The 19088-nt window shown below is 41.5% G+C and overlaps 1 protein-coding gene across 1 annotated transcript in view; it reads left to right on the forward strand.

The window, feature by feature from the left end:
• The first annotated feature begins 13045 nt into the window (after positions 1-13045).
• Positions 13046-19088, forward strand: part of SCUBE1 (signal peptide, CUB domain and EGF like domain containing 1) — a 234118-nt gene continuing 228075 nt past the window's right edge. The window contains exon 1 of the mRNA XM_081331381.1: positions 13046-13206. Coding sequence (XP_081187507.1) covers positions 13119-13206 — 88 coding nt within the window. The 5' untranslated portion in view covers positions 13046-13118. The remainder of the gene's footprint in view (positions 13207-19088) is intronic.

Genomic DNA, 19088 nt, shown 5'->3' on the forward strand with positions numbered 1-19088 from the left:
CATTCACAGCTTCTGGTGGCAGGTTGTTCCACTGATTAATTGTTCTAACTGTCAGGAAATTTCTCCTTAGTTCTAGATTGCTTTTCTCTTTGATTAGTTTCCATCCATTGCTTCTTGTCCTGCCTTCGGGTGCTTTGGAGAATAGCTTGACTCCCTCTTCTTTGTGGCAGCCCCTGAGATATTGGAATACTGCTATCTTGTCATGCCTAGTTCTTCTTTTCATTAAACTAGACATACCCAATTCCAGCAACCATTCTTTATACAGTATGTTTTAGCCTCCAGTCCCCTAATCATCTTTGTTGCTTTTCTCTGCACTCTTTCTAGAGTCTCAACATCTTTTTTACATCATGGTGACCAAAACTGGATGCAGTGTTCCAGGTGTGGCCTTACCAAAGCATTATAAAGTGGTATTAACACTTCACATGATCTTGATTCTCTCCCTCTGTTAATGCAGCCTAGCACTGTGTTGGCTTTTTTGGCAGCTGCAGCACATTGCTGGCTCATTTACGTGATCAATTAGGACTCCGAAATCCCTCTCACAGTTACTACTATTGAGCAAGGTACCACCTAAACTCTACCTGTGCATTTGTTTTTTCTTGCCTAAATGTAGAATCTTACTTTTTTCACCATTAAATTTCATTTTGTTAGATAGCACCCAGTGTTCAAATCTGTCCAGATCCTCCTGTATCTTAAGCCAATCTTCTGGAGTGTTGGCTATTCCTGCCAGCTTGGTGTCATCTGCAAATTTGATGAGTTCCACATCTATCCCCTCATCCAAATAATTGATGAAGATGTTGAAGAGTCGTGGGCTCCATATGTAGTGGCTTACTACATCTAGTTCTTCTTCAGATATATAAAAAAGTATTTCTTTGGTGAATTTATTAAACATAACCTGGCTCTTTTTCAGCTTTATTTTTAAGCCATATGGTTCTTCTGCTTAGTGCAGCTCTTGCCTCTGTATTTGTAGTTCTTCTGGGACTAATTGACAAAAATGCTGTCAATTTGTGACCCTTCGCTTTTAATGGAGTGATAAGATAGACAGGACTTTTAACACGATCATTCTCAATTCCTTTGCATGCAATGTACAGTCTAACCAAGAATAAATATTTCAACAAGGAATAATAAACTGAAAACCAGAGCATCCTTGAGTAGTTGCTCAGCAGACTTGGTGCTGGGGCAGTTCTCACAGGTGGGAATGATTTGGAAAATTACTATATTTGTGATGAACCTGAACTACAATGGATATAATTCCTGTAGATTCCTTTAACTGTCATAGAGATGGAACGTTGTAGCCAGATTTGACTACCTTGTTTCAAAAACAGCAGTGACAAACTAGAATACCTCCGAGAATGGCTATCAAGGTGATAAAGGATAGGAAACCAATAGTAAAATTGATTGCACTGGTATGATTAGCTTGCCCAAGAGAAGATTGAAGGGAGATATGATAGCAGTCTTCAAATATCAAAAGGGGTGTCACAGAAGAGAGAGTGAGCTTGTTCTTTCTCACCCCAGAGGGCAGAAAGAAAACTAATGTGTTGAAAACTACAAGGAAGTGATTCAGATATGATATTAAGAGGAACATCTCAACAGTAATAGCTGTCAACCAATGGAGTAGGTTGTCCCATGAAGTGGCACGTTCCCCTCCAGTGGAAGCATCTGGAGAAGACTCTGGGGAGAGTATTCATCGATTGACCATTCTTCTATTCTTCTCCCAAGCACAAGGACTATAATCTTCCACAGCATCAGTTCAAACTATTACTATAATACTTGAGTACAGAGTTTTGAGGACGTAAAATAATACAGTTGGAACTGATTTCAAAGATCATGTAGTCCAGGATCCTCCTAGTAATTCAGAAGAGAAAGCCTAGGGGAGACATGGTAGCAGTTTTCCAATATTTGAGGGGCTACCACAGAGAAGAGAGGGTCAAACTATTCCCCAAAGCACTAGAGGGCAAGGCAAGAAGTAACAGATGGGAGTTTAACAGAGATCCAACCTAAAATTAAGGCTTGGCTCCAGAAGTTGTGGCTACTCCATCACTGGAGGTTTTTAAGAAGAGATTGGATAGCCATTTGTCCAGAATGTATAGGGTCTCCTCCATAGTCCCTTCCAACTCCAATATTTATTCTATTAAAGGTCTCTACTAATCAGTCATCAGAGAGTTTATGTTCCATTTCTGCTTAGCCCTTCTGACTATTTTCTTGTAGGTATTAGTTGCTGTTGATATACTTCCTTGTAGATTACAGCCATCTTCTATCGGTAACATTTTGCTTTTGATTTTTAGTTCACTCAATCTCTCCTTAAGGTAAACATAAAGGTTCCCCCGCACATGCGTGCTAGTCGTTCCCAACTCTAGGGGCCGGTGCTCATCTCCGTTTCAAAGCCGAAGAGCCAGCGCTTGTCCGAGGACATCTCCGTGGTCATGTGGCCGGCATGACTAGACGCCAAAGGCGCACAGAACGCTGTTACCTTCCCACCGTAGTGGTCCCTATTTTTCTACTTGCATTTTTACATGCTTTTGAACTGCTAGGTTGGCAGAAGCTGGGACGAGTAACAGGCGCTCACTCTGTTACATGGCACTTGGGATTCAACCCGCCAAACTGCTGATCTTCTGATCGAGAAGCTCAGCGTCCTAACCCACTGAGCCACGTCTCTCAATCTCTCCCTAAGCATCCAGAGTAGTTTCCTCAGCTGCCCTCCCTTTGTGTTTCCTCAGTGAAACATTATACAAGTATCCTATTTTCAATGTGTTCTGATCCCTCCTGTGTAGCTTTAGATTTGAGGGTTTCTGTTTTTGAGATCCTATCTAGTATTTCTCTAAACTTGTTCAAATTGGCTGTTCAGCAAACTTGAGTGGGTGGACAACTAAGTTCCAGTTTTTCTGTCTTTGGTATCGTGTATCTCAAAGTCCCCTGTTTTTACCTCCTCAATCAATTTGTTTACCGTAGAATCACAGATTGAGGGGAATCTATTCTTCTGTCTTCTGGAAAAGGCATTGAGTATTTGGGGGACCTTGCAGTTTGGGATGAGCCTTGGTGGAGCAGTGGGCTAATGCCTCCTTAAGTAACACCAGCTGCCTGCAATTAGTGCAGGTTCGAGTCCCACCAGGCTCAAGGATGACTCAGCCTTCCATCCTTCCGAGGTAGGTAAAATGAGGACCCAGATTGTTGGGGGCAATAAGCTGACTTTGTAATAATGCTGCTTGAGATGGGGCTGAAAGCCCTAATAAGCAGGCATATACATAGAATGAAGGCTATTGCTAAGCACATTGATTTGTGCTTTAAATTGTAAGCCGCCCTGAGTCTTCGGAGAAGGGCGGGATATAAATGGGATTAAAATAAAATAAAAAAATAAATAAAAAATAGTTTCCCAATATCTAGATAGTTGAAAGGAGCAGCTTATTGATTTCAGGAGTGGTTAGCTCCCTGGCTCTAAAATGATCATCTCCAGTAAAGAAGGCATGAGAATTCTTTTAATATCTTTGGCCCAATGGTGTCTGTAAGGGCAAGCGATAAAATGTGCATTGTGAAGATGAAACATAAGACTTTGCCAGTTACTGATTTATTTGTGTGCAATGTCAAAAAAAGGAGAGGGTTGAGCTTGTTTCGTGATGCCACAACACATGTTTTGTTATGTTGGTGTCACACTTGTCAAGATGGATATTTATGCTTGCAGTGTAGGCAAAGACATTCTTCCTTTTAGTATATTTATAAATATTTTTACTGTTATGCAGTGACTGAACTTTTTAACTAATTTATTAGTCCCTGTGAGAGGGATCTCGGAGTCGTAGTGGACAATCACTTAGATATGAGCCAGCCGTGTGCTGCAGCTGCCAAAAAAGCCAACACAGTGCTAGGCTGCATTAACAGAGGGATAGAATCAAGATCACGTGAAGTGTTAATACCACTTTACAATGCTTTGGTAAGGCCACACCTGGAATACTGCATCCAGTTTTGGTTACCACGATGTAAAAAAGATGTTGAGACAATAGAAAGAGTACAGAGAAGAGCAACAAAGATGATTAGAAGACTGGAGGCTAAAACATATAAGGGACGGTTGCTGGAATTGGGTATGTCTAGTTTAATGAAAAGAAGAACTAGGCATGACAAGATAGCAGTATTCCAATATCTCAGGGGCTGCCACAAAAAAGAGGGAGTCAAGCTATTCTCCAAAGCACCCGAAGGCAGGACAAGAAGCAATGGATGGAAACTAATCAAGGAGAGAAGCAACCTAGAACTAAGGAGAAACTTCCTGACAGTTAGAACAATTAACCAGTGGAACAACCTGCCACCAGAAGCTGTGAATGCTCCAGCACTGGAAGTTTTAAAGAAGAGACTGGACAGCCATTTGTCTAAAATGGTATAGGGTTTCCTGCCTGAGCAGGGGGTTGGACTAGATGACCTCCAAGGTACCTTCCTATTATTGTTGTTGTTGTTTTTGCTGTCTCTACTTAATCTCCATTTTAACTACTTTTTTTTGTTTTAAAGGTTTAAATGGTCACCCTTTCATATTTGTAAACTTTCCTGGGACAATTTTATTTTGAAGGATGGCACATAAATAAAGTAAAATTCAATGAAGAACCATGTGAATTACACCAATAATTGCACACATTCTCATTAAAAAAACCTGTCTTTTTACCTGGGAGATTATAACATATTGCTAATATATTTTGTTAAATTGTATCCTGCCTCTCCTTTAAATGCCCAAAACAATATCCATAGCATTTCTTCCAGGTTGACCAATCACACTCAGCATGTAATATTCAAGGAACTATATCTACATGGATGAAAGAGTGCAGTTGGGTACCTTAAGTTTCTGTCTTAGGCCAAATATTCTTCAACAGCTTCATAAATGAGGGGATAGAAGGGGAACTGATCAAATTGGCATACTACACTAATCTGGGGGGAACAGTTAATAGTTTAAAAGATAGACTCAAGGTTCAGAAGGATCTTGACAGACTTGGACTTTGGGCCCTATCCAACAAAATGCAATTCATTGGTAAGAAAAGTAAGGTCCTACGCATACACAAAAAAACCAAATGCACAGGTATAGAATAGGTAGTATGTAAGTCTACAGTAGCAAATGTGAAAAAGATCTAGGTGCCTAGTGCAGGGGTAGGCAACCTCGGCTCTTTTATGACTCATGGACTTCAACTCCCAGAATTCCTGAGTCAGCTGACTCAGGAATTCTGGGAGTTGAAGTCCATGAGTCATAAAAGAGCCTTGGTTGCCTACCCCTGCCCTATACCATTTCACATAAATGGCTGCCCAGTCTCTTCTTAAAAGCCTCCAGTGATGGAACGCCCACAACATCTGAAGGTAAGCTGTTCCACTAGTTAATTGTTCTCACTGTCAGGAAATTTCTTCTTAGTTCTAGGTTGATTCTTTCATTATTTTTCATTCATTGATTCTTGTCTTGCCTTCTGATGCTTTGGAAAATAGTTTGACCCTCCTCTTCTTTGTGGTTTTTGGAACACTGCTATCATGCTAGCCCTAGTTCCTTCTTTTCACTAGGCTAGACATATCCAATTCCTTCAATACTTCATATGCTCTTCAAGTTTTAGCCTCCAGCTCCCTAATAATTTTTGTTGCTTTTCTCTGCATTCTTTCTAGTATCTCAACATTTTTTATATTGTGGTGACCAAAACTGGTTGTAGTATTCCAAGTATGGTCTTACCAAGGCATTATAAACTGGTACTAACACTTCATGTGATCTTGATTCTATCCCTCTGTAGCCTGGGATTGCATTGGCTTCTTTGGTGGTTGCAGCACACTGCTGGCTCATAGTTAAATGAATGTCCACTAGGACTCCAAGATCCCCCTCACAGTTATTGCTATGAGCCAAGTTTCACCTAGTTGTACCTGTACATTTGATTTTTCTTGCCAAAGTGTAAAACTTTACTTTTCTCTCCCTTGAAGTGATAGTACCATTTTATACTGCAGTGATAAGACCACACTTAAAATACTGCATCCAGTTCTGGTCACAATACAAAAAATGTTGAGATACTAGAAAGAATGCAGAGAAGAGCAACAAAGATAAGGGATCTAGAAGATATTGGGCAGCATTTGTCTGGAATCGTATAGGGCAGGGGTCGGCAACCTAAAAAAGAAAAAGAGCCACTGGGAACCGGTTCCATCACAAATTAAAAAAAGAGGGAGCCGCGTGCGTGTGTCCATGCACGCGCATGCGCAAAAAGGTTTTTTGCGCATGCGCGGACGCACGCGGCTGCCATTTTTTTTAAAAATGAGATGGAACCGGTTCCCGGTTGCCCGACGGCGACGGCCCGTCTGCAAAGCTGCCGCTTTCGGCAGCTTTGCAGATGGGCCGTGGCAGCTTCCTCAAAGAGCGGCGCCCCTGCCCATTCCGAGAGGTGCGCGTGCACCTCTCCGAACGACCGGAGGTGCGCGCGTACCTCCGCGCGAATGGGCAGCGGTGCCGCTCTTTGAGGAAGCTGCCGCGGCCCGTCTGTGAAGCTGCCGAAAGCGGCAGCTTAGCAGACGGGCCGCGGCAGCTTCCTCAAAGAGCGGCACCGCTGCCCGTTCGCGCGGAGGTACGCGCGCACCTCCCCAAAGGTTTGGGGAGGTGCGCGCGCAACTCCGGTCGTTCGGAGAGGTGCGCGCGCACCTCTCGGAATGGGCAGGGGCGCCGCTCTTTGAGGAAGCTGCCGCGGCCCGTCTGCTAAGCTGCCGCTTTCGGCAGCTTCACAGACGGGCCGCGGCAGCTTCCTCAAAGAGCGGCACCGCTGCCCATTCGCGCGGAGGTACGCGCACACCTCTCCAAAGGTTTGGGGAGGTGCGCGCGCACCTCCGCCCATTCGGGGAGGTGCGCGTGCACCTCTCCAAACGGGCGGTGCCACTCTCCATTTGGAGAGGTGCGCGCGCACCACTGCCCGTTGGAAGAGGTGCGCGCGCACTGGGCGGCTGGGAGCCGCAAGAGACGGCTCAAAGAGCCGCATGCGGCTCCGGAGCCGCAGGTTGCCGACCTGTGGTATAGGGTCTCCTGCATGAGCAGGGGTTGGACTAGAAGACATCAAGGTCCCTTCCAACACTATTAGTCTACATTTTATGTTCTAGATGTGTCATCAACCAAAAATGTAATTCAGGTGTGAGCTAATCTACTTTTGGGGTCAGTGCAGTGGCTCAGTGGTTAAGACTGAGTATTATAAATTTCACTCCAATTTGACCATGTTTATCCTTCATAATAAATAGGAAATAGTTGATTGATATAAATCTTTAGCATTTTCTTAATTTTCATAGGACATTTTTAAAATCTGGGTGGTTGTATTGATTTTCTTAAAGAATCTGAAAAATAATTTGTATATGTTGGGGTTGCTAAATTCCAATAAATATCAACAGCTTTTAAGAGAAGTTTGGTATCAGAGAAGTCATGTACACCACATGTGTTGTGAAAGGCGGAGGATACAAAAAAAGAAAGAAAAGACACTCGGTGGATGAAAACGTAACACAGCATCAAGGCTAAGCTGGGATGGATGGGTGAGAGAGTAACTTTAAAGTGGAAGAGAATAGAACACCCAGAAATGGAGAAGGGAACGTAAGACACATATTTTGCCCAGAATAATTTCCTTGATCCTGGCTGGATCAGTGAGTGACACTGTCCTTACAGTAATACCCTTGCTGTAAAGCCTTAAAAGTAAACAAAAAATCTCCAGTATAAATGCTTTTCAAATGCAGCATTAGAAACATACCTTATTAGATTGTGGGTATTTGCTTAAAAGAAGAAAAGCTGCTGGTGAACTTCAAGGTGGCAGCTATGCCACAGATAGAAGAGATCTTTTAAATCTAGTCCTTTAAAAATGTGCCACTAATTTCTTTTATATCTCTGACAGTAGTGCAAGGAAGTTCAGTAAAATAGAGCAGAATGTAAAATTACTGAAATGCTAAAATAGACACTACTTATAGCTTCCATGCCCATGGGCAGTTGCACTCTATGAAGCTTAAGACTAAATGTATTTTGCCACATGCTGACTGTAGCCCCAATAAATAATTTAACACTTCAAATGCATCTATGATCTGTGAACTGGCTCTTACAAGCCGTATTTCTTCTATGCATGCATCTTATTTAGGGGAAAAGAATAGAATAAGAATGTAATCTAAACGTTTCCAAATAAAAATTACTATTTTCCTATATGTCTGATTAGATGTCCTTTAAAACGTGTACCTGATACCACACATTTTTTCACAGTTTGAATGAAGATGAATAAAAAGTAGATCCCATTTATTTTAGACGAAAATTCATTTATACTAAAAAAAAATATTTCCATCAGCCCTAATACAACTCTGACAAAAATCAATGATGTTAGAGCAGTGACAGTGTTTGGTCATTCACAGCTTTGAAAGAGGTGTAAACCATAGTAGCTAAACAGGATCCAGTCCCTCACTCTTCACACAGAAAAAATCAGGGAACACAGTCATGCAAGGAACATAGTTCAAGACAAAACTGAAACTTCACATAGATAGATAATAAAGTGACTCTGCAGAAACATTACCAGAGTTTGTGAGATAAGAACTAAACTGCCAAATGCTCAGAAGAACAAGCCAGGCAACTCAGATGAATTGGTCAGTTGGAAATATGGGAAGCATTATTAAAGAAAAATAGATCCCCTAAAGAAGGAAACAAATCTTCCCTAAAGAGGTTAAAAAAGGTTAATAAGATGCATGTATTGAAATGGATGTGCTAATGGACATAGATAGCACCTTTTTAAAAGTATGATCTTTTAAACAGAAATAGAACTCCAGCATCATAAATAGATTATATGGTTTTCTACTATATTTTCTCTGAAGGTCTTAAACGAGGGTGGATTATTTCAGATCTCTGTTCTCCTTCCTTTTCGACTTGGCTGAGACTTTTTTTTTTTATCTGCCCTTTAACAGGGGACAGTTGAAAGAGTTTTAAGAAAAAGGCAAGAGATAGATAGGAGTATAGGAGTGAAATAAAACTGAGGAGAACCGGGAAAAATACTTTGAAGAGGTATACAAGAGAACAAATCTCTTCTCGGGCATGTTTTATCTTCCTTTTCAAAGTTCCCATTCACAACTTTAGGTCTGCATCACCCAGAAAGTATCCATTACAACTGGATCAGCAGACAACCAAAGTTATACTCGCTAGACTTAAATCAACTACTGCGGTAATGAATTTGACACAGATACAACACATTTTGAAAATTATTACAATAGGTTATCTGGTGCTCTGTATTTTTCTTTTGTAGGGTGGAATGTAATAGCCTTTGACTAGCCAGAAAAGCTGCACGGGATGATTCTATTCAAATTCAGAGAAAAATGACAAGAGAAAAATAATTCTTTTATTTTCATCTCCATGGCATAGACCTCTCCCAGATTTGTCTTACACTTCCACCCATCTTGCTATAATTATGTCCCTAATGCATTGATCTCTGGAGGGTCAAGAAAACATTCAGGGCTGACTACTCCTAGGGCAGGCCATCTCCATATGATAGAAGCCCAGCAGAGTTTCAAAAATATTACCTGCCAAAGAACATTTTTGAAGTAGGAAAAACTACAGTAAAACTATTGAGATTAACTGATTATTCTCCATTTTTACTGAGCTCCGCTTATCTGTAATTTTAAATCCTAACAAGCATTGATAAATTGATATAAATAAAAATATGGAACATTATTTCACATCTACATTACATACAACACAGAAAACCAAGTATATATCCTACCAGATTAGTAAACTAAATACAGATAAAATAAAACCACTGTTCATTGACAGGTCCATGCATTTTTCCTAGCAAGGTTTTTTAGAAATGGCTTGCCACTGTGTTTTTCCTAGGACCGACAGAAAGGATTGACCCAAAGACACCCGGCTGGTTTCTCACCGGAAGTAGGACTACAACTCTTAGCCTACTGCTTTCTAGTTTGGTGCCTTTAACCACCACCCAAATTGGTTCTCATTGTTACCATTGAAGGCATGAGGCACTTCAAGTAGGAAAGCCTCAGCATATATCCTGAGATAGATCAGAAGATCAAGATTACCATCTCTGAGATCAACCTAGCTAGTGCAGGAAGAGAAAGTAATAAATAGCAGATTGAACTGTACATTAATATGATTCCTACTTTATCCTGAGCACCCACTTTCAGATGCATACCATCAAACTAGTGAGATAAATATGCATTAAATAATACAGATTTGCAATCAAAAGGGTTTTTGGGTGCAAAGCTTCTACGTATCACATGGTTGTGCCGTCATTTTGAATTCTTTAGCCCCTCCCTCTGGATACCCTTGAAAGTGATATATAAACACTTTTACTAAACGATTTATCAGTCTCCATAATACAAACCAGATCAGCATATGTACTCATTCGTAATCAATTTTGCTACTAATTGATTTGGCACCGAACACAAGCACTTTCAAGTACCATCACAGTTTAAGTTAGTTGAATTGGGAAACTCTGAAATGGCCTTTCTCTATAGCACATTCCAATCTGATTATCATAATCCCAAATTCTTAACCAGACTATATTTTGATATCTGCTAACTAGATAAGATATTCAATTAAATTATATTTTGAACTTCTTGCTTATGCCTTGAAGTTCACTAGATGGAGCTCTAAGGTATCAGGGAATCTTTCCAGGGGACTAGGCTGAACATTTTCAGTGAGGTAAGTCAGCCATAAACTCACAAGTGTTCCTTTGTGCATTTTTGCACCAACCTAGAGAATAATGCAGAATAGAAAACATTTGAAAAGAAATAAAATAACAATCTATTCTTGTATTACCAAGGAGAGGTTGAAGCACTTGGAATAGCGTCTTGATATATAGACAGAAATATAAATTAATACAAGAAATGAAGAATATTTTCAGTATATAGATCTCTAAAATGTTCAACTTACTTTGGAAATTGTCAATGTAATTCAAGTACTCTTAAAACATTTTTTTCAAGACATCCATGTAACAGAGGGCCATTTTATTCTATTCTATTTTGCCTGTCACAGCTTCTTTCTATTTTTTTTTTAAAAAAATATTTCCCAGCATATTTCTAAAAATAAAGTAGTCATATATTCCAGTGTAGAAAGTGCCAAAAAAGAGGAAAAGAATGAAAAGCAACAGAATCCGTGTCCATTTTGGTAGCATTTGGACCCAGGGCTATTTTAAAAGACAAGTGCTTGTTTGAAGTCTCTCTCCTTTACTTGACCTAGAATTATTTTATTGATCAACGGTCAATGAAACTAGGCAATTCGAATATATCCTCATTAAAATTAACAAGAATAGGTTGTTAGCAGAAAATTTAAAATATGCCCCCCCCCCTTCCTTTTAGGTCTCTCCAAATGTTATGGAAATCTAGTGGCTGGTATTAATGGTAATGACCCAAAGCAAGTGGAAAAGGCAGCACTCCAGCTAAGATGAGCCTGAAGGCAAAGCAAAGCAAAAAAAAAAGGAATAGAAAAAGTTTTCTTTTAGTCTGCGCCATGAGGGGGGAAGGGGTATCCCTCTTAGTGTTGTCAAGGAGATTTGCTGTTGAGTTTCTGGACTGTGCGGCTTCAAAGCCCTCTGCCTTTAGCCTGTAAGGAGCATTTTTTTTTTACAAATCAGGCTGTCACTGAAACCTAAGGGGGGGGGGTAGAAGTTGAAGAGCCCTGGAAAATAGGAGTGGTCCAATTCTAAGTCCTGTAGAAAGAGACCAACTAGATCTGAATAGGAGTCCTTGATGTGACATTTAGCCTACAAAACCAAGGAAAATGAACATAGTCTGATTGTGGGAATCTGCTTCGAAAGAGAAAGGCAGGCAGGCAGGCAGGCATCTCTGGAGTCAGGAGAGGATGGGAGCTTGGTGTGTTTGATTAGGAAAATGCTCTTGTCCTTCCAAGGTTGGCTTATGAAGGCTTTTTACATCCCCAAAGCCTTTCCTACACACCGGTGGCCACTTCTGGTCCTTCAGCCTCACCTGGCTCGGGTTTTTTCTGCGCCAGGAAAAGCATCTTTTCTTGATAGTTAAAAAAAAAAAATCACCAAAAAAGGGACTACTGAACAAGACTTGGGAAAACAACCCCAGTTGGCAGGCACTGGGATACTCCCAGCCCAGAAACTGAGTTACTCTTACTATGCTCTCACTGGGTTGTCAAGCGAAGGAGGAACAAACACCTCACCATCTCCTAAAGGGGCTGGAGCTCCAACTGCAGGGTCACACAACCACCAGGTTGATTTTTATGACCGCTCTCCTCCTCCTCCTCCTCCTCCACCTCCTCCACCCCCCCAGCCCCGGCAATCAGAATAAGAGAATGAAAGGCACCTTGCCTGAGGCTAAAGTCCTTCCCTGGTGGGATTAAGGCCACTGAGTTTCATGCTGCATTCAACAACTTCTCCTCCCCCTCCCCTTTCTTGGGGGACTGGCATTATTTCTCTTAAACGTGAAGCGGGAGGTGGGGGAGGCGGCACCTTCCTCCTAACCTAATGATGAAGTCCTTTCTCTTCAGCTTGTCCCGAGGAAGAGTTAATTGTCTCCCTCTCAGTCTGGGGCATGCAAAGGATTTGCCTCTCTCTCTCTCCCCCCCACCCACTCCAACCAGCGGGGTGCATCCGTCTGCGACTAGCCCTCAAGACTGCAGGGCTCCGTCTTGTTCGGGTGCGCGGAGCGTCCCGTCCCGGAGGAGAGAGAGAGAGAGAGAGAGAGAGAGAGAGAGAGAGAGAGAGAGAGAGAGAGAGAGAGAGAGAGAGAGAGAGAGAGAGAGAGAGAGAGAGAGAGAGAGAGAGAGAGAGAGGAGGGAGAGAGAAAGAGAAAGAGAAAGGGGGAGAGGGAGAGGGAGGGAGAAAAAGAGATGGAGAGAGAAAAAGAGAGAGGGAAAGAAAGGAGAGAGAGAGAGAGAGAGAGAGAGAGAGAGAGAGAGAGAGAGAGAGAGAGAGAGAGAGAGAGACCCAGACAAGCGGCCGTCCGCTCCTCCCCTCCCCCTCCCTCCCTCCCCCTCCCCCGAGGAGCGATTGGCATTCCGCCCCTCCGGTCCCGCCCACCGGGCTGTCCCTCTGCGAATCAGCGGGATGCTGTCAGCGCGTCAGTGGCTGTTGGCTGTCCTCTGCCAGCCCGGAGCGCGTCTTCTTAGCCCAAGGAAGGAACCCCCCGCAGGTTGCGCTGGAATCCCGATCCGGAGCATGGGGACTGGGGACTTTGCGCGGCGCTTGTGTTTGACTCTGGCTCTCCTCCACCTGGACAGGTTTGCCGGCGGCAACGGGGTCCCAGGTAAGAGAAAAGCGCCAGCTGTCCGGAGCTGCTGGCTTTCCTCGCCTTCTTCCCTTCTCCTCCCGCGCACCAGCCCCGGCTTGCCCTGGGAAGTCTGGGACGGAGCGTCGGCTTGCCTTTCTGATCCCGGCTGTTTCCCTGGGATGCCACGAAAGGGCGACGGGGGCTTGGTTGTTTTTTTTCCGGGGGAAGGAGGCTGCGAGTGGAGGGGGGGGGCTGAAAAGTTATGTCGAGCCTTTCCAGGGTGGTTTTCTGTGGGTTTGTGGTCTCTGTCCCCGAAAGCCTGAAAAGTTCGTTTTTAGATGCTCTCCGCCAGAAGAGGACAAGGCGACCCTTAGAATGAAACGGTGTTTAGGCCAACCTGTCTAGACAGAAAAAGTATAGGAGTTACCCTGCATCAATACAAGCCATTAATTACAGAGTGTATTAACTTCAGTTTATTTTATGGGTTTCCCCCGGCCAGCTTTGCCTTTCAACTCAACTTTCGCAGGATTTCCGTATTGCTTTTAAGATATTGTAGTTACCTCTTTGATTCGGATTTGGAGTTTGGCAGTTAACTGTTAAATGGGATGTGTGAAGCAATGATAATAACAGTCTTGATTCTCCGCCTTTTCATTTCAGAGGGGACAGCTAGTTTGTTCAGCCTCTATCTGGGTTTGGGCTGGGGGGGAAATGCCTTTCCTTTTCCAAACAAAATATTGTGCACCTTGAGAGATCTGCCCACACATGTGAGATTTTAATTCACTTATTTTGAGGTAGAAACATGTGCAAAGTGACTTGAAAAGACAAGCCACCATTACCTCAAGCCTTTCAAGTGAATGGTGACTTTGAAATTCTGCTGAAAGAGGTAACATTATTGAAAACTGCTTCTATACCACGGAAGAAGCTGCTCACTGGTTTAGGGATTTCTGCGTGATCCACAGGGCTGGACTTGACTTTTGTTCAATTAGTCCTTGCTGAAGAGGGCAAATTTCCCCCCTTTTCTGCACTAAAGTGGAAGAAAACTTCAATTATTTAACTTCCAAGAGAGCTTAATCAAGATAGGTACTCCATCCTTTAGTAATTCTCATTCTTCCATGTTCTGAATAGTAAACCTTTTCCATATACAATACTAAAATGTGCTTTTGAATTTACTTGGGGAAGATTCACCAAGTATCTAAGCTGTCAGCTTTAGCAAAAAAAAATCTAAATTATATTTCTCTAAGAAAAGTAGGTAATTTTCCTAGAAATGAGTAGAGTGGGTTGACATGTTTCAGCTGACACTGGGCATTTCCACATGTGACATGCAGATGTCCTTTGGTTGTTGTGAATTGTACCTTTTTAAAGGAAGGCTTCAACAAGGATGTGCAGAATGGGATCAGAAAGTCAGGATGGTAGCTACAATGGAATAATAAAATCTCCACATGCACAAAATGGACAGAGCTTCAGTGGCACTGTTGCAACCCTTGTATTTTCTCCCTCTCCTTGGGTCTAGCTGTCACTTCTGCTGATCCTGATGGGAACACAGGCCTTTTTGAGTCAAAAGTATGAAATTTATGCAGTTGAGACAAAAAACATTACGAACTGTGGATCTCCTACCTGCGGACAGACTAATAGTGACCTCTCCCTCCCCCCCCCTCTCTCTTTCTCTCCTTCAAATCCCCAAGCAAATTTACTCATCTTTGTGGAAGCAAGTAAAATAAATAGAAAAAAGAACTGGTGCTATTCCCCATCCTCCCACACAAACATTTTGATAGAGAAGGACAAACTCTATTCTCCCAACATATTTGGGCAAAGGAAAGTATTGTCTGTCTCTTTATACGTCTGTGCTAATAATCTATGGTTCTCAGATAGTTTACCCGAAATAACTGTTCCCCTCCTCCCTATACCTCGTAGATTTCCCTTTGCAAAATTCTCTGAGGTGCAGCAACAATATCTGGTTATTATTGCTGCCTCTTCACAGCTGCTCACCCTCTCTTCCTTGATGCTTGAAGGAGCCTGGTTTTTTTTCATTGGGGCTTTTTTGAAACAATGAGTGTGAGGCTTTTAAGCTAACAATCAAAGTAGTTTTCAATTCTAGGGTATATTTTCTTGAGGTCTTTATATTTAAGTGGCATAAAATAAATCTACCCAAGGATGGTGCAGGTGTGTTGCATCCCCCCCCTTTCCCTCTCCTTGCCCTGCCCATAAATAGTATTAATCAAACTCCTATTTTTTGTTAGCCAATTGCTAGATATATTATTATTCATGGTTTCTATGAGTCCCAGATGGGCTGCTGGTATTAAGTTTTGAAACAAAATGGCTTAAGGCTCTTCTGACTGGGAGGCAAAATTAGCCGATTGACATTTTGGCCACAATCAATAGTTGTTTGCCACTTTCTTCTCTAAACACCAAACTGATTCCTGTGGAAAATGCACTTCCAGAAGACCAGATGCTTCTAGCAGTGATTGGCTTTCTCTAAACAAGCCTTTTAAAAAAATCAATGTTACAAACCCAAAAAAGAAAATTGATGAATTTTCTTTTAGTTCTTTATTTATTAGTTATTGAATAGGTTGACCTTACTTCATTATTTTTTCTACACAATATGAGATTTTTAAAATAAAGCGTGTTTTTTTTCAACACAAGCAATTATTTTTCTTGTTGAAAATAAGGGCTAATGTAAGATTAATGTAAAATTATCCATCTATTTTTAACACCTAATGGTGAAAATATTCAGAAGGGTTATTAGTTAAAATACACTGGGGCGATATGTGTTGAAATAGTTTGTTAAGAAAACTATATAGATATGTCCATGAAATTACTAAGAGGTTAATTTGACTCAATGGACTCTGCCTTTATTTTTAAAACATTTTCTAGTCCACAAACAACACACAATATACTATAGAGCTATGCAGTGCTTTGAATTATAAGACATACTTTACAGTATGTAGATGCAGCCCTTATCTGCATTTCTTTAAAATTGCTGTGTCTTTCCCTGAAAGCACATAGCTTCAGCAGCTGTCTTATGGGTTTGGAAAAAGGTACAGCTCTGAAGAGAGTTGCAGAGAGGGCTTACACTCAGATCCCTGATCATCCTGAAGCATGGTTTTGGAATAAAATACAAAGTCTTGTGCAACACTGCTCCATTATGTTGCATGGTGTCAACAGGGATTGACATTTGTCATTTTGAAGAGTCATACCAGGGCTAACATTTATTTAGGGCACTTCATTCATTTTAGTCTGGCAGGTTCATAAGAGGGATCAAAATGCAAAGCAAAATGTTTTAGCAGCCTAATGGTTAAAAACTGTCATCTTGAAATACTTAGTGAAAAAAGAAAAGATGAAACAATGAAAGAGATTCTAGACGAATCTCTTGTGTGAATGAGATGGCGATCACTAAATTCAGTGTAAACAAACAAACAAAATTCTCTAGTTTAGCTTGGGAAGATGAGCCTGACCTAATAAAACATTATTAAACCACCTGACCATAAAATAAAGATTGTATGGAAGCCACAAATCACTCGTTTCTCCTTATCCATAGAAACAAGGGAAAATGAATTTCTTTTATTAAGGATAGAAAGAAGATTCAAGGATCATCCCCACCCTAATATTTAACCTTAAAAAGGTAAAGGTAAAGGTTCCCCCGCACATGCGTGCTAGTCGTTTCCGACTCTAGGGGACGGTGCTCATCTCCGTTTCAAAGCCAAAGAGCGAGCGCTTGTCCAAGGACGTCTCCGTGGTCATGTGGCTGGCATGACTAGACGCCAAAGGCGCACGGAACGCTGTTACCTTCCCACCGTAGTGGTCCCTATTTTTCTACTTGCATTTTTACGTGCTTTCGAACTGCTAGGTTGGCAGAAGCTGGGACGAGTAACAGGCGCTCACTCTGTTACGCGGCACTCGGGATTTGACCCGCCAAACTGCCGACCTTCTGATCGACAAGCTCAGCGTCCTAACGCACTGAGCCACGCATCCCTTTTAACCTTTTAACCTTTTAACCTTAGAGAACCTCAAATAGAAGGGCTGCAAAAGTCCATCAGCAATTCCAGTGCCAGTAACATTTTAGTTGTTTAGAGAAAGAACTGATTCAGTGACTGAACTCACAAATCACACTAAACCATGATTTGGTTAGTCTTTTTCATAAACACTGGGTAGGCTTGTACAAGCAAAGTTATTACATTTATGGCTTAACTATGGTTTCAAGCCTCAGTAACACTTGCTGGGTTTGCAGAACAGGGTAAGCTGAAATTGAATCATTATGATATATAGCTGATTATTCCAGCATGAAGGAAAAAAATGTTAGCTTATTCTGAGCATCCTTTCTATATTCTTCATTCTAGTCTTTATTATAATAACACCAACATTCACATTGTTCTTTTAAACTTATCAGATTTACCCGTATAGAGTTTAATTGTGAACTAAATCACAATTCTGTGGGAAAGACATGTAGTTCTTTTGGAAATGATATATTTCTTTGTCAAGGGACAAAAGAGATAGAGCAGAAACATCATGAATGATAACAGCCCTGTATTTCTCTCCAATAAAGTCTTTTTGCCACATAATGTGAGTTTAGATTTGTTAAGAATATGGAAGGAGTTTTTTTCTTTTGGGGGGGAATGAAATTTGCCTTAAAGTCAGGGACCCCCAGGGTCAGTGGTGCCTGTAAAACAGGAGCAGAGGTTTGGTTTCAGGGTCACTTCTTCCATCTTGACTTTCTGCACGGCCATGAAACAGGAAATTTAACACCTTTGGAATTGTGAGTGCATCTTTTGAACTCTTGTCCTAAAATGGGATCTAGGATGGTTGAAGGTGAAATCCACCAGGGCCTGTCTTGAGCCTAAATGTGATTTCAGAAGTATACGCTCCACTTAAAGCAAAATTAGCTTTTTGTAATTAAAAGGAACTTTATCATGTTAGTCAGGGCAAGGAGTGTAGGAGAATCACATTAGCACGCTGTCCGCTTTGGGAATGAATAATAAAGAGCAAAAAGCTCAAACAGCCCTCTTAGAAAAGCAGGTTTTATTGGGGGAATATGTTCCAACAACAATAACAACAACAGAAAGGAATAAAGTGTATAAAACTGCATAAAGTGTGACACGTAGCAGAAAAGCAGCATTGTTCTTTAACTGCAATCCCCGTAGTGAAAGAACCAGGTTAATTTATTTATTTATGCTCTGCTTAATGCTTGCAGAGCCTGGAGGTGTTGTGATTCTCGCTGTGCAGAAATGTAGTCTTATGTAACCGCTGGCAATACAGCTGAATGATCTCCGCTCCCTATATCTACATTTAGGAACCCTGGGGAAGATGCACGCAAGAGTTTCTTTTTATAGACTATTTTGACCATATGGCTAGAAAATAGGATTTTCATGCAGTCACAAATATGTCTGCTGTGAGTTGCCACTAGAGACCTAAGTTAAGAACAATGGCTCTTTGGAGGGCATTAATGCACACAGCTTGAAGCTATTAAAAGTGGCTTTCATACAGCGCTATCAATATATATCTGTATATAATGCTGCTACTCACTATGAGAAAAGATAAAGTCATTATACCTGTAGACTTCCAGAACTCATCCCATATATTGTCCTGGGAGGAATATGACAGTGATTGGCATCTTTTCAGGAAGATTTTTTTTTAAAACTTCCCAGTCTATACCACTACCCAGGATTTCCTGATGGCACTCCATCCAAATACTAACAAGATCTAATCCTCTCGAAGAGGTATATTTCAGTAACACATCTGAGCCAGATGAAGAAATTTCATCCCAGCTATTTTCCTTTCTTTCCTCTCTGCCTTTTCTGGGATTGTCCAATGTCTCTCCATATATGGCAGTCAGGAAAATAATGTTGTTTTCCCTGCAGTGATAGAAAGGGACTCTCACTGTTATGCTGTCTACATTTTACACTCTCTGTTGTGGAAATACAGCA

Source organism: Vipera berus (assembly GCF_964194415.1).
Source record: "Vipera berus genome assembly, chromosome: 6".
In the NCBI taxonomy this organism is placed as follows: domain Eukaryota; kingdom Metazoa; phylum Chordata; class Lepidosauria; order Squamata; family Viperidae; genus Vipera; species Vipera berus.